Raw genomic sequence first — 16,442 nt, 5'->3', positions numbered from 1 at the left:
GGTCAAACCAGAATAAAAATTATATATTTTAATAAAAAGAGATGTATGATAGTTAATAATCTAGTTCTTCTTCCCTCCTATGATGAAAAGAGTGCTTGTAGTCTGGTTAGGATTAAAAAATATCAATTATTTTGACCCCTTCTACGTTGACATTTAAAAAAAGATGATTCGGTAGGAAACAAGATTTTCGGAAGGGTACATGCAATCGTAACATCTCTTCCTGGGACGTCACCGACCTTTCAATTTACTTTTGCATCACTATTATCTTCATCCATCTGCTGAACGTGTTCAAACCATATAAGGGTAATTTTCATAATCTTATTCATTAATCGGTCTTGCGTTTCTTCCTGGTTGAATTTCCTGCCAATAACACGTTTAATCGCACATGTTCTTTAACTTTAGGGATCTCTTTTGATTGTTTTTGTTTTAAGAAAAAGTGTAATAATTTTTGAAGACATCTTGTCGGCATTAGGCAGTATTTGCTTTATCAATTGTAGGAAGCAATTAATCATTAAATTCAAAGAGACACGTACACAACTATCAATTAGGTTTATTATTGATAACATCAAAGTATGCTTTTAAGTGAAAAGATACGTTAGCTGGAGTGGCAAACAAAATTGCCACATTATCGGTTAAAGATAGCTAGATACTTATCTAAGAAATAATATTATCAATGTAAATATTTGGTTCAAATTCAAGGGTTGAAGCCGTATTTGGAAAAACTATTAAAAAAATTATTTAGGTTTAAGTTTGAATTTTTTGAACTTCGCAACCCTGTTCGGAAAATTGTAGTAAACATAAATATGATGACGATGCTATCATTAGATTAGTTTCACTAAGAAATCCTTTTTTTATGGGAACAATGGCAGATAATTTTGAACCTTAGGTAAGTAGTATAAAAGGTTGAGACTTGGTTGTAATAATGGTATCTAGTAAATCTGAAAACTATAGCAAAAAGTCACATTTGTTTTAAGTAAGTTAGAGACGGCATTGGCAATAGATGAGTCTCTATATATATAGAGTATAGAGTAGCGCGATTTCAGTCAGTCTATTTCTATACCAGATCCAAGTTAGATATTAGAATTCTATAAATCGGTGTATCAATCTAATAAACTACATTTAATTTAAAGCAATTCGTTAGCATCAATAATCAAAATAGCAACCATCTACCAATAAACTACGGAGTTCCGCAAGGATCCATACTAGGATCACTTCTGTTCCAAATTTATATAAATGATATCTCCCAATTAGATTTAAACGGTGATATTTTTTTATATGTAGATGATACTGCAATTTTCTACTGGGGTAAAGATTTAAACATCTTACTAGAAAATGCACAGAGTGACATAGACAAAATTAACAGTTGGTTCCAATCAAATATCCTAACAATGAATGTTAAAAAAACAGGATACATGATTTTAAGCTCAACTCGTAAAATAATTCCTCCTCATGTACCCTTAAAAATTGAATATAACAATCTGAAAATCCTGATACAGGAGAAATATCTTGGGCTGTGCATTGATAAACACCTAACTTTTAAACAGCATATTCAAAATATGAAAGATTTAGCCGGATATCATATCTGTTACCAAATAAAATTTTAAAAGGTCTATATTATAGCCTCGTACACTCACATTTAAACTACTTGATTGAAATCTGGGGAAATACATGTGAAACATATATAAATGAACTATAGGTAACACAAAACAAAGTAATCAAAAAGCTATTTCATTTCAAACCTAGAACATGAACAAAAAAAATATATATGGAAACAAAACTATTAAAATTAAGAAAATTATATGAATAATATAATACATGTCTCCTTATTTACAAAATAAATAATAAACTCATACATACAAATACAGAACTCATTAAAATGTCCCAAGTACACACACACTTTACACGGAAATACGATAAAATACATTTAAACACTATACATACTCATTACGGCAAGTAATCCATTGGTTACGAGGGGAGCAACATATATAATTTCCTCCCAAACGAATTTAAAAAAAAATTGTTCAGTTTTATGCTCAATCAACAAAACAATGAAAGTGAATAATATCGTTGTGTAATATATTTATGTGTAATGTATTCGTTATTTCTAGTTAAATAAGTGAAAAATGTAATTTTCTTTTATCTAGAATAAAAAAAATATTAAAAAAAATAAAAAAATAAAATTTCACAGATTTTTAACAATTCATCAAATTTCGAAATTATATTTCAAGGTCTGTGAGGTTTTTTATATATTAAATCAGTATAGGCCAGTTGCTTTACAGAACTCTGGATAAACCTTATAAAATACAATAAAATAATGTACTACGGAATTGTATATCTTAAACAGGCCTACAGAAAAGCCGGCGATGGTATATGTCTATGTCCGAAGGATATAGCTTAGTATAGAAACCGTTCCTGGATATTTGATGGGAATGACAGGTAATCGGGAGCTAGGCATTAGTAAAGCTCAGCCCTGAGCCGATAATTCAACGCCTGTCGATGACGTTCCCCGGGCAGCAGGAGTTTGTAACAAATCGGTCTCTTTGTGCAGTGCCGCCTGTTTGTATATGTATACCCGATAAGAGGCTTAATCGCGCTGATAACCCGCGATGGCAGGCGGTAAATTTACAACTTCCATTTTATTGGCAATAGGTACTGCTTAATCGGGCCGGCGACGCGCCGACGTTTCCTTTGATGGCCGATTATTTTATACGATCGCGGGCATAACAAATAGGAAGAATATAGTTTAATTGTCTCCACACCCGACTGACGTGCTAGTTGCAGAATTGCTAATTGCTTTCTGACATGGCAACAGACTCTGCAAACATCGAGACACATTAGAACGACGAAAACAAATAACATTGTGTAGAATCAATCGTTAGAGATAGAGCAGGATAGTCCCGCTCGTATTTTGCTTCAGAAATTATTGAAAACTTATGAAATACAGCTACATTCTTTGTCGTGGAATAATTTCTTGTATCACCTTCTCATCATAAGAAAACTAACGGAAAGGCCAATAACGTCTCGAATTGCAACAAAAAGTCCAATTACGAAAAAGACTCCTATTGCTGGAGAAGCAAAAAATAGATTGGTCTCATTCATACCTTCACCGGATTTAGGATCGCCGGCAAGCGGCGCTCGTCCATCACGGAATATTGTAAAACACAGGTATAAAATATGTGCCAGTCAGATAAAATAGTCGTGGCATACGATTCCCAAGAAACCTATCACGATTTACTCGCGAAAACTGTGTCAATTTATCAGACCAAAGCAAGATTTATTGAACTCTAGATAAAACAAATGATTAGGTACCTACCCGTTGTATAATACGTTAATTATAATACGTTGTTTGTGGGAAATACTCCATATTTATTATTATCTAATATTGATAAGTTTTATTGACTGTCGTTTATGTTTATACTAGAATAAACAATAAATAATAATAATAATATATGGACGATTTGTATAGCGCCGTTTTTGTGCCAAATCTACGATATAAATTATATGTCTAAAACGATCTTTCTTATTACTAACCATAGACAGCCTAACTATTATCAATTTATGACTAACAGATTAGATTGCATCCACCGGTTCGTCAATCACTAACACAAAACTATAGGTATGTACAATGCATTTGATTAATGAACGTGACGCTGTGTTAGAATGTACATAATATATTCTTATTATTATTTATTTATATTTTCTACAGGCAGATAATGTATAGGACCATGTTTATTGTTTATTAGAGAAACTTAGATACAGCTCGCACGTAGAGGACATAATTGGAACACATTTAATTGGAAATGCCATTATTTATTCCGTTATTTATTTTAATAATATGTACAAGTATTTACATATGTTCTTTAATGAGCTTATTTAGGAGAGGAAAATCAAATATATTATATTGGGCGGTACAACAGTACAAGAATTTGATCAGAATTTATCTTCCTAAATGTGATTCTTCCCTCGGTATGAGACAACCTAAAAAGTAAAAAAAATATTTTAGACTTAAATTCTGTTGCGCATGTTATGCACCTTAGTTCCGGAGGAAGTTTATTCCGGCCCAGATACTCCGAAAGCGCGATCTATAAACTTAGGATTTGGCTTGCGCTTAGGTTCCATCAGTCTGCCTACAGCTGATGATGTTGCTGATCTAAGAGTTGACTGCCTCAGACCAGTGTTTTCCGGGACTCATAGTTCAGAGGCCATTTCATTGATGGATTTAAACACCGTCCAGCACAATTTGTACTGGATTCTTTCAGGGCACTTGAGCCGGTGAAGGTTACTAAGGTGTTCTGAAATGTGCGAATATTTAGAGACCCCGATTATTAGCCGTGGCGATGATTAAACACGGATTGCAGTTTGTCAGTTTTTGAAGTTTTAACTTCAACTGCTACTAACCTAACACATTTAACACTTTACCTAAAACATGCGAACTGCGAACACCTCAACTTAGGTTCTCCTAGTGGTACTTTAACCATTCAAATACAGTTACTGATTAATTTACACTCTGCTACCATGTTTTATATTAGGATTTTTTTTGTTTTAATTAAATATATAATTTATTTATCTGCAAACTGTATGAAGTCCAGGCAGTATAGCCCGTATTTTATACATTCCACATTACTATCCACTTGCGAAATAAATTACTTAAAAAGTTATACATATAGGTTAGGAAATCTCGAATCTGGGGGGTGCTGTCCCCAGATAGAAAATGAGATGAAGAGACTATAAAATACAGTTGAACCATTTCAACAAGTCGTTTCTACCTGTGGATTAAGTGTCACTTTAACATGCATGTTGAAGACCTCAATATGGTTTGATAACAATAATTGGGAAATAAACCAAAGGTAGACCTCAGCCGATACACCCAGTTGCCGAATTAAAGAAAAATCCCGGAACTACAACAACACAAGTCCAACATATCAAGTAAGGGATTAAGGACTCCTTTGAGGATATGCATAAGACATGTTTTCTCAGATCAGAAGAATGGTTGGCGGATGTTTTGAGGAAGCAATCCGAAGCAACATTAGCGAAGTAATGGATGGTCCGGAACGCAGCTTGACGCCCGATAAGGAGGTCTTTACATGTGTCAGGCCACGGGGGGTGAGGCTATAGCGGTGCACACTGTACCTACTGTCGCACCAAGCACAAATGGGGCACCTAACACATATTTTTTTTTTAATTTGGCAATTTCGTATTTTACAGTTTTCATTTTTATGCCGGCAGTAATAATTATTCCTACACAAAATAAAAAAATATATATATTTGAAAAAAAGCGACAAGTGTGTACATTTTTGAGATATCTACAATTTATCAATCAATCCAATGGTATTTCACTGAAGCTGATGCTGATATTCAAACTTTTTTTTGATTTAATTTCTATTATTATCTTTTATTTTTGTCACGACATGTAAACTAATAGTGATACAAGATCTGACTATCTATTAAATTGTTTACTTACTTTTACCGCATTTCCTTCAGCCTCACTACAAACCCCAATTGGGGATGCCAAAATCTGTTCTTGATTCAATGCCAAGATCCTAATGGTAATTAGTATATTACAAAGATATTAGAAGAACGAGATATACTATGTTGGCCGCCGGACCGTAGGCGGAGTACTACCTAATTAGGGTACTTTGAATACTATCGGGACGTGTACGCACAGAAATCTGTTCTATGTATTAGTGCGGATACCTTAGTGTAAGCGAAGGTGTGCAGTAGTATTGGTGAACAAAACCGGCGACACTGGGCAAAACAATTCCGCACAGTATGAACTGCTCATAGCACATCTCGTTCTTCTAATATCTTTGGTATATTATCATACAAATATAAAATCACCCCCTCTACTGTTGGTCCGGCAGTGAACCACAGCCTGGGCACTGGCCAGCTAAGGCCCCGCTCTAATACCTGTTATATAATACCGCCAGCCTTTGCCATGCATCGCGACTGACAGGGGCCGCCTGCTTACCGCAAGGGAAATGGTCCACCTCTGATGATGGTGTGAAACCCGAGATGCCTAAGAACGGGAGCCAATTTTCCTGCTGTAATAATGACTTATTAATCGATTATTTTTCGACACAATGATTCGCGAGACAGACCTCTATACAAAAAGTAATTAAATGTTCATTCGTGGAACGCAGCCAAGTCCTGTTTAACTCGACCACTTGGCATTTCATCTGTCTGTAATTTTGTTTGTACGTTCCGTTTCCAGTTTCGAAAACCTGCTACATTCACGTTATTATTCAAGCAAACCTTACTTTGACTAGATGGCTATCTTTATAAAACTTTACTTTATCGAATGTTTAAAAATTGCTAAAATGTTACAGATATTAAAGGAAGTCAGGCCTGTTAGGGATGTTGGTCACATTACAAAGAATGACGATTGATTAGAAGATGAGAAGGTTGATGAAGTAAATGATGTAAAACGTAGAAGATGAAGAAGGAAAACTTCGTAGCTTCAAAGCCTGTGTGTCTTATTAGTATATTTTAGCTGACCCGTTGTGGGTTAAAATGTAACGATGATAGTCAACCTCCGATAGGGGATGATACCAGATCCAATTTGGATCATCTAAACTACCCACCTTGATTAAGCCGGCTCCGAGCAGTAGTTAAGTATTTTTGATATAAACCTTGAAAATATGTTATAATTGTTTAATTTTGACCACTTTGACTTCACCACGAAGGTATTTAAATAATAATAATGAACAGTAAAACCGACAATAAAATGCTGAAGGCTTTCAGATATGATATTGGCATTGAAGATGCATTTATAAGTAATAAGTAGTATTTTATCAAGCCGAGTGACTACTACACGAACAGCTCGATCGGGATCAGATAAAGCATGTTCTTCATTCTCTTTGGACGCCGCCAGGCGCTTAGCCAATGAAGATTACAGATTTCATTGCCAAATAAAATCATAACTTCAAAAGAGAAGCCACTTTTGAGTAAGTGGTTTGATTTTGCCTGCAGATTGGCCGCGCACTTGGGCCGCGTAATACAATCTGGCCCATTGTGCGAGGTTTTTTTTGTTCCCGGCAGAGAATAATGCCCTCCCTGGGGCACTGGTCCGTTGGACTACACTACGGGTAAAGCTGTACTGCTGATAGCACCGTTGTAACTTCTCCCTCTTTCTTATAAACGATGCACGTATCAGAAAAAGAAGATACAACGGAGCCCTCAGTGGAAGGGCATATAATACTTCCACGAGGGTATTGCGGGCGGCGAACAACTGGGTTCTGTTGTAACTTCTCTTTCTGATACATGCATCGTTTATGAGAAATAAGGAAAGGTTACAATGGAGCTATCAGCAGTATGCCTTTATAACTCATGGCTGACTGCGGATCATGAAAGCGCAATCAGGGGAGATTGAACACTGAACTCCAGCAGCCAGAGGCAGCAGGCATACCGCTGATAGCTCTGTTGCAACCCCCCCTTATTTCTCACTAACGATGTATGTAACAGAAAGAGAGGTAACGAGGAGCGGCAGGACCATACGTAAGAAAATAGCGTTCGAGCACTAGAATACTCATCTTCACCACACACCCAAACATATCAAAACAGAGATGGCTAAAAGAACTGAGCTCATAAATCTAAATAAATCTTAATGTGATTTCATTCGTAATTTTATTGATGGCTATCAAAATCATAAACATAGATTACAAAGAGCATAACGGGATCCCGCATTTTTCATAACCATTGCATGTTATAAATACTCACGGTTTAGAAACTGACTATTGAATGATAATATGCATATTTGCAATTATTATAATTTTATTGCTCCTGCGAAGAGCACGCGATTGTGTTTTTTTAAAAGCCATGAAAAGAGAAATCAGAAAATACATTAAATTTAAAAAAAGGTAAGTGGATGTGAGATGGTAGTGAGAATCATGTTTTGAATTTTAAAGTAATGTTAATGCACTTTGGATTTAAATGTAGAAAGGAGATGTGCTGAAGTATACAAAAAAACAGACCTTTCTAAAAACCAACAGACCATGATAGGAACCCGTACATGCATCTACCGGGTACTCGCGTGGTATAGACAAACGCTATCGAATCCAATCCCATCAATAATGCGAATAGGAAAGTGATGTTAGTGAGAGAATGTGAACATGTTTAGCTGCGAGAAGGAGAATAATGAATTGCAATCACCATAGCTACAAATGGTCGTTTAATGAACAGGGACGCTTATTTGGAATACATGTCGTAAATTTTCGCAAAGCCAACCAGACTCGTGCCAACGTATAAAAGAAAGTCATTATGAGACCTATTCAAGTTATTTAAAAAAAAACGTACAGTAAAAAAAGCCAAGAAAAAAGAGAAAATAAGGCATTAAAAGCTCTTATGAATACACCCATTGGATACGCTCTCTTCCAAACGTTAACAACCTAACCATTATTATAAACATAACTCTTGCCACCACAATTTGCATATAATTAGTATGTATCTATTTTACAGAAGGCAAAATTGCTTAATAATGCTTATCATCTTTTTTAATGATCCTCTCTCCAGTAGGCCAAGCACTCACAAAAGCGTATGGAGGTACTTTTTCAGGAAACTTATTGTGTTGAGGAGACTGGAAAGTTAAAGATGGCTTTTAATACCGGAGCAAGTAAGAAGGTTACATGAAAACAAGACGGACAAAAGAAATGCGCTTGAAAAAAGATTGTATTGTTCCCAATCAGCGATCTGAAGCTTGGGAGAATCATCATACATCACTGAACGAATTCAAACAGAATAGAAACATTATTGTACGAACTGGTTCAATGAACGATCATCGAGACGGTTACGTATCTATCTGCCCAGAGCTCGGACCGATACAAATCATCATCAAAGACCATTAGACATTCTCCCTGCCCCAAAATAAAGTAATCGCTAATGGTGATAAATAAAATAATGGGCCGATATGTTTCGGTTCTGAACAAGGTCGGAGCACGAACATAAAATAAGGGTTAGGATTTCGTGTAATTTATTACTGTCCTTATGATCCATTACAAATATGACTGTCTATTTCTTTATTCCAATGGGTAATTACGTCCCTCTGCCATGAGTCACCACGCTCTCGCTTAGATATTTTGAAGAAAAATGTACGTATAAGAAAAAGGAGTGAAAAATCAATATTTTTAAATTATTTATTTTTATTAATATTTTTACATATTTCGTATTTATGTATTGCATTGTTGAAAAACAAATAAGTACCTATACAATGTGACGATAATGACTGCAGAAAACGAACAATGCAAGTATTATGGTTGATAAACAAAAGCAGCATTGTCACTTGTTGTGAGGAGCAATTTAGTACACCGTTGATTCTTCCACCGTCAGGTGCCCCTCGGTGTTTCTTGACGCCGACAATTTGTAAGAAATAGCCGGCTAGCTTTCCAGATAATGTGGCCGATGAAGCGGGCGCGGTGGGTAATTTGGTTCTCGCTCTCGGGTCCGGAGTCCGGGGGTAAAAGGTGTTATTAGGCGGGCATTAAACGCGAGGAGGTGTGGGGCACGGCCACGAAGGCCCACGGCCCAGCTCTTCAACCGAGGTTTAAAAACAAAGATTCAAACATAAAACAGGGATAAAACTATCCCTTGGAATTTGATGCAGATTTTTTAAGGAATTCATCCAACAATATGCATTTTTATAGAAGTTGTAGGAACGTTATGTAATCGCGTAGTTTTAATTCTGTCACAAATTTATCGTTGTTGATGATATGTATGATACATCAAAGTATATATGTATACATCAATGATGATATTTACGAGAAGGATATTGACGAAATGTGAAGTTTTTCGCAAGACGGTTGATTGGTGACTAATTAAGGCTATGCACAGTTATTTTCCACATACTGAGGTCATTGTCTTTCAGAATAATGTACTAACGAATATTACTAACAAGCCCAAATGTATACATATATAGCTAACACAGGCAGTTAGCCATGCCCAAAATAATGTTATGGTCTTCACCCCAAAGGAGTATTCTAGCAAGTGTCAAGTAGAGGGTGATGGTGGAATGTTTGTAAGTGGAGGTTATAATTATGTTACCTATTAATTATTTATAATTACGAGTACAATCAGGAACAGGCAAATCGTTTTAAAGAACAAAAGTCTGAATGTATTTGTGCACACCGGCAGTGGTTCAATTTGATTCGGAATACCCGGAATCCCCTCTTACCCCGCATTAGTCAGATACAGAACACCAATACACAATCAAGAATCTTCTTGCATTGATTCCACTATACACTACATATAAACTGCACCGACATCACCGTTTGCCTGGGTTGTCACATCAAGCTTTTAACCACCCTATAATTTTTTACGTCATTTCAAATAACTTGTTATTTAATCATTTTCAAAAATATTAAAATAAATGTGGTGGTCGATTATTGCAGGTTCAAAGTAATCACACTCAAACACGTTAAAAACGTGAAATGATATATAAACACATGTTCGGTAGTTAAAATGAGATTACGGAAAAACGGGCAAAGCGCAAGACTAAACCAAGATGGTAGAAAGCGCCCCGGGCAGCGGCCGTGGGGCAACCCGGCCGGCCACAAAGTATGACACGGTGTCTGAAATTAACCAAATTGAGAGGGCCTTTCTTTAGAGCCCGATCCTTGGAACACCTTGAACGAATTGATTTGAATCGGCGGCGGCCAGAAATCTCAGGAGAGTATTTAGTTTTTTGTCTGAAGGATAATATCATCTCGTGTTTGCTGAACAAAGGCCTCAAATGCGGAAACTTTCGTCTTTTTGGAGCAGCTAACCGCAACACGCAATCTCTCCACTACACTAAAAACAACCACTTATTTTTTTATCTTCTTTTAATGAATAGTTAATGCTTTTATTTGTGTTAATTAAGGCAAATATCACAGAAATGGAATCAATAGCAGATAAATAATACAAAGCATTTTTTTGTAAATTAAATATTTGTATGTTTTGAGGATCTGTTCACTCAACCCGATATTATTTTCAATCTTGAAAGATACTCTAATAATAAAATAATGGCATGTTTACGCTTGCATGAAATAAATGTATACAGACTTCCATCAACCTAGTATACAAACAAATTAATTTATTTTAAATTCAAGATGGGCTCCTGAAGAGCAGATGCAGTTAGTTTACGATAACTTTGCGAATTCGAGTTTTTTCAAATAACACAAAATTCCATCAACATGATGGCACATGTAGGCTGAAATACGACCGCGCTTTGATATACAACTGAGGCATGGTTGAGAATTAATTTTGCAAGGCGAGACGAGGAGGGGGGTGGTTCCTGGAACTTGGGATAATATGTACATTTATATTATAATATGTGAGGGTTCAGCAAGGCTTTGTGATGGGACCACGTTTATTCAAACGTAAAAAATATGTTTATGTTTGGTCAACCAAAGATAAACATTAGATCACTAATTTCCATTCGCATCATAACTCTTTACTTCTCCTTTCTTCGTTCAACCCCTATACATGCACAAACCGTAAAAACGATCCAACAAAGCGACTAAGTAGGTATCTGAAAATTTAATTTACATAAAAATGAATCTTCCGACGAAGGCATGATTGTGGCGAAACCGGGCGGCGTGATCTTTTAATGCAAAAAGTACCTACGTAAAGGTAGCGCTTGTATAATGTTCGAACAATAAACAACGAAAAATAAAATAATATCGAATAAGAAGGATAGGACTACAACTAATTTGCAAAATTTGGTTGTTGTTATGCTAATTTGATACAAGCTACATAAATAGATTCTACCGTTTGCTAGATTCTATGTCTGCCAGTGTGAAAGGACTAATTTGGGACCCTTTGATCACAGTAGGGGACCCGGCCTATAGTAGGTAGATATGGGTAGCACCTACCCACCTCGCCGGCCCTTTGTACTAAGGGAACAAGGACCCGCCTGTCAACAAAGGTAGAACGTGTATGGAAACAACTACAAATAATAATACTACCATTTACAAGGGGTAGGAAGGTACCTATGGTTATTACAAAATGATATTTACACCCTAATTCAATGTTCAAACATATAGAAATTGGGTCACATGCTTTAGGGAAATTCGAAATGGATTGATTAATTCGAGTATATTTGCTTTTATTACTGGAATATTGGGCGCTTCAAGGCGAACGAATGTTGTTTACCGACTGATTTTATTTTTCGGAAAATATATTTTAGGGAAGGGGATTAAAAGCTTAGCATTATACCAAATACATTTTAAAATAAAATGTAAGGATAATTTCGGTTTTGGAAATGATTTAATGTGGAATCTTTGTATTATGTACAGGCATTTAATTTTAAATAGGGCAGTTTTAATGTATTTGTCCGAACCAGAAGCGTGGAAAATTTCAAAAAAATTTCGAACTAGTTTGGAATAACCGACCACAGTCCTCTCTTACCGATCCTAGGTGAAAACAATTATTTTGTTTTCATTTATGTACCCATTATATTTATAGAAAATATAATTATTGATAAACGTCGTTACGCACCCAGTATCTTTGGGAATTTACGGGCGTAATTTTTTTTGTTATTTTGATAGGAATCTTTGTAATATGTACTTTATGATACTTTTGGTAGGAGCTTTAGTTTTATGGAAAATAACTGAAAGAGGTCCGGACTGATTTAGGTCCATTTGACCTCTCCAGCAGGACACTCTCGACCCATCGCAGTGGAAGGGATGGATTCATACGTTCGTCACTCCTGGACACACTGAACCACAGATTTCTACCCACCCCTCATACCTTTTTCCTTCCATAGGCCTCGAGGGAAATTATTTTCGTCGTGGCTTCCAAGCAACGTTTCCAATCCGGTTGGTGGTCTTTTACCAGGTCGATACTGAGATTATCTACCGCAACGTACGGCAAGTACACTATACTGTCCATCAGGCACACTGGAACTATGGCATCCATAATGTGTGGAATATTGTGACGCAGAAGAAATTGGCAAAAAGGAAAATACGAATAATTTCTTACCAAAAGATTTTGATTATTGTACCGGTTTTCAAGTTCTAATATACGAAATTGGCAGACGTATTTTCTCGAATCTTACGGAACCATTAGTAAAATCATGTAAATTTCCGAAGCTTTAGACATTTTGATAAATGGATGGAAATGATACTACAAATATCGCTGAGAAAATGAACGTGACGTGCCTCGTAAAACGTCAAGCTTGTGTTTGTATTCATAACTTCAAAGGTTCCAATATTAACATGAAAGTCGCCCACGTGTGACTGGTATTCTCATATAGCTGCCAAATATAATATCTGGAGCTTGCCAATTTAATTTAAACATGAAATAACTGGAATTGAATCTACCCGGTTTTCCATAGATTTAGTAGGTACACAACAATAAGCATTGTTGTGTTTATCAACAAATGTAAATCCTCGGTAAAACCATTCAATTACATCCAGGAAACAGACCAATAAAGTCGACTATAATTCTATTTTCAAATTTTATAATATTCTATATTCAAAGACCAAAGGGATCCAAAAAAGGTTAATGGCAGGATTAGGCCTGCCAGGTACAAATTTGATAATTATTTTAAGTAAAGTTATGGTCACAAACCTCGCAAACAAATTAGGCAAAATTATAAACCGATACGTACTCAGATACCTGCTAAAGCTATTTTATTCAAATTTATAAATACTAAATGTTAAATAATTAAATCTACTTAATTATTTTCACTTAAAAACTAACATAAATATACGGGAATACTTGTAATAGTTTTAATTATTCGTTTAAAATGTGAAATGATTATAATCATAAAGATTATAATAATTTGAAATTATAAAATGGTAATCATAAGTTCGTTCTAGTTTTGAATCCAGTTTCAACGCGAGTGAACCGAATAGAAAAAAATGGATTCACTGAATGTTGGGATGTGTTCTTAGGATCGCCCACCTAGCAGGTCCATTCCGCCTAGATCTATCTGTCTTGTTTTATACTTTTCCGCATCCGTAAACACCGTCTAATGACTATTCCGTGATATGCTCGAGATGAAATAATGTTTACTGGAGTTATATTTGGAGTAGGTAAGCACTAGGCATCACACATCTTTCTGTAGCAAGTCACATTGTACAAATTAATCATAAATTTTAAAACTAGAATGTTTTTATTCTCTCACGGTTTTCTGTACTCCTGATAGAATATTTTTAAGAAACAATGAACGTGATTGAATACAGTTTGACACAGTTAACTTAACAGAATTTGGCCTCAATTTTTTTCTTTTACATTAACTCACAGAAGGCCCTGCAAATAATTTCCCTCAGAGCATGTTATCTTTGGGGATGCTTTGTGAGGGTCTTTTTGAGGAAAGAAAGGAGTGAAGGTTGTAGGACTGAAGATATATAGAGTTTTGTGTATTCTGTGATTTAAAAAAAATCATTCGTTAGTTCTTTCGTTGGCCGCCTACAAAGTTAAATGTGTCACGGTAGTCTCTTAGTATCTCCCCTCCTCCCTCTCAATTCGTTTTATCATCACAAAATTCATTAAAAAATAATTCATAAGATGCTATGTAGTTTCACTGAATACCTATCATCATTTAAGAAATAATTGTGTCTTTAGCAAGTGATTCCCTTTTGAACCCCGCACTGTTCTCTATAAACTTATAGCTGATATTCTAGCCCGTGTGGCCCAAGTGTTGCGTAATAATAAACTGAAAAAATAATATAATAATATGATGTGGGTAAACAATCCACACACGCGTATTTATTATGGTTTTATGATAGGAGGTTGTGCTCTGACGCCCCCCTCCTCCCCTCAAGAGAAGGCCAACGATAAAGATAAAATAAAAATAGTAATCCCTACGTAACGATACTCGCTTATCTTAATCCAATTGTGACAGAAAGCTTAAATATTTAAAACGTTTGTTTATAACTTATAACTGACAATATATTACTCAAAAGATGTTATGCATAACTATGCAATCTTATCGAAAAATAATACGCAACAGTTTGGGACGGATATTATTCAAAGATTTATAGTAAAATTGTATTGATAGCCACATGTTGCGTTCATGTGATTATTTATGGTTCTATAGTAGTTAGAGAAAATGGTATTAAGATAAGTTTAAAGTGAATAATCACATAAAAACGATAAAGATACTGTTTATGAATTCGTTTCTCGAGAATGTGTGCCGAATTTAAACTGCAGGCGTATAAGCAATGGTTATTATTATTATGAATTATGACAAAACTGTGTTAATTAGACATTGGCAAAATTGAATGAATGAATTATTTGAATAAATTCACAAGACTAGGCCATCAGTCGGAATCGATTCACTACCACGAATGATTCTGACAATAATATTGACCTTTGAAAGTTTCATGTAAAGTTGCAACTCGGTAAGTAATAGAGAATCTTGTTGTTCATTACATCACACGTCAAGAGTGAAAATTAATTGACTTGCTTTACTTTCTATTATGTCAATAGAAAGCATGTCATGTCAATGAACAACATCAAAGAATGTTTATGAAATATGACAGTTCTCATAAATAGGTGATACAAGAAATAGAAAAGCTGGAAAATCCTTTTAACAAAATAAAATTTTAATTACCCCTCTCTCGGCTTCTTTTTGGTTGTCATTTTCCATCAGGTTAGGCATCACAGTCAGGTTGTAGCCTAAATCCTGGCACATAGGGATGGTTATCTTCTCACACTGAGCCTTGACAGGGACCCATGGTTCTTCGCTTTCTACCAGAGAGAATACACTCACTGATAACATGAAAACTGTCAACACAACCATCTTGAACGATTCCATTGTCAATTAAAGTCTTAAACTTGTCTCTTTTAATTCATCACTCCAATGAAAAACTTATAATTCAAAAGAAAAATACATGTTTTGGTTGAACTTTTCACTGTCTGTCAAAAGTTCGCTATTTTGATAGACATAGTTTTTTTTAAATTTTCACAGTAAACTAAATGTAAATCGTCACAATTCTTTTTAAAACTCGGTAAATACAACATACGCACGTAATCACACACATAAACTATCTGTTAATATTTTTAGTAAATATTTATCGTGGAAAGAAATGAGTTTGACGTGAACGCGTGCAGTCAGGTCCGCGCTCTAAATGTGAATATTCCGTTTCCACGCTCTAACAGTGCGGCTGCCCGCGCTATGTGCTCAAAACAACTGAGCCATAAAACCGGCTGGAAAAGATCTCCAAATTAGAAATGAATGCGTTCGCCCGTCTCTTTCATCGGCCCTCGGCGATGTACGACCGAGAGGGAGATAAAGATATATGACCGATAAAAGGATTTTCTTACCAGGGGAGGCGCATTTAATTTCGTTGGTTTTCCACGTGCGATATATTATTACATCTACATAATATAATATTCACCGAGCGATTGGTTGAATATAGACATTTACCATATTATTTATTTATTTTATTTTATTTATTTAGGAAAACCAACAGATTTTTTTACCATTTTTTAACACAATACAAATAAAATCTTATCACAGG

At 35.4% G+C, this 16,442-nt stretch overlaps 1 protein-coding gene across 1 annotated transcript in view; it reads right to left on the bottom strand.

The window, feature by feature from the left end:
- The window catches only part of LOC149426247 (frizzled-10-A-like), a 31,592-nt gene extending 15,496 nt beyond the window's left edge, over window positions 1–16,096 (bottom strand). The window contains exon 1 of the mRNA XM_089636223.1: window positions 15,533–16,096. Within this exon, the coding sequence (XP_089492349.1) occupies window positions 15,533–15,736 (204 nt within the window). The 5' untranslated portion in view covers window positions 15,737–16,096. The remainder of the gene's footprint in view (window positions 1–15,532) is intronic.
- Between the last annotated feature and the right edge of the window lie 346 nt (window positions 16,097–16,442).

The sequence above is a fragment of the Hesperophylax consimilis genome, chromosome 1 (assembly GCF_061612785.1).
Source record: "Hesperophylax consimilis isolate HC1 chromosome 1, BYU_Hcon_1.0, whole genome shotgun sequence".
NCBI lineage: Eukaryota > Metazoa > Arthropoda > Insecta > Trichoptera > Limnephilidae > Hesperophylax > Hesperophylax consimilis.
The sequence above is the reverse complement of the archived record's forward strand: the minus strand, read 5'-3'. Positions and strand labels throughout refer to the sequence as shown.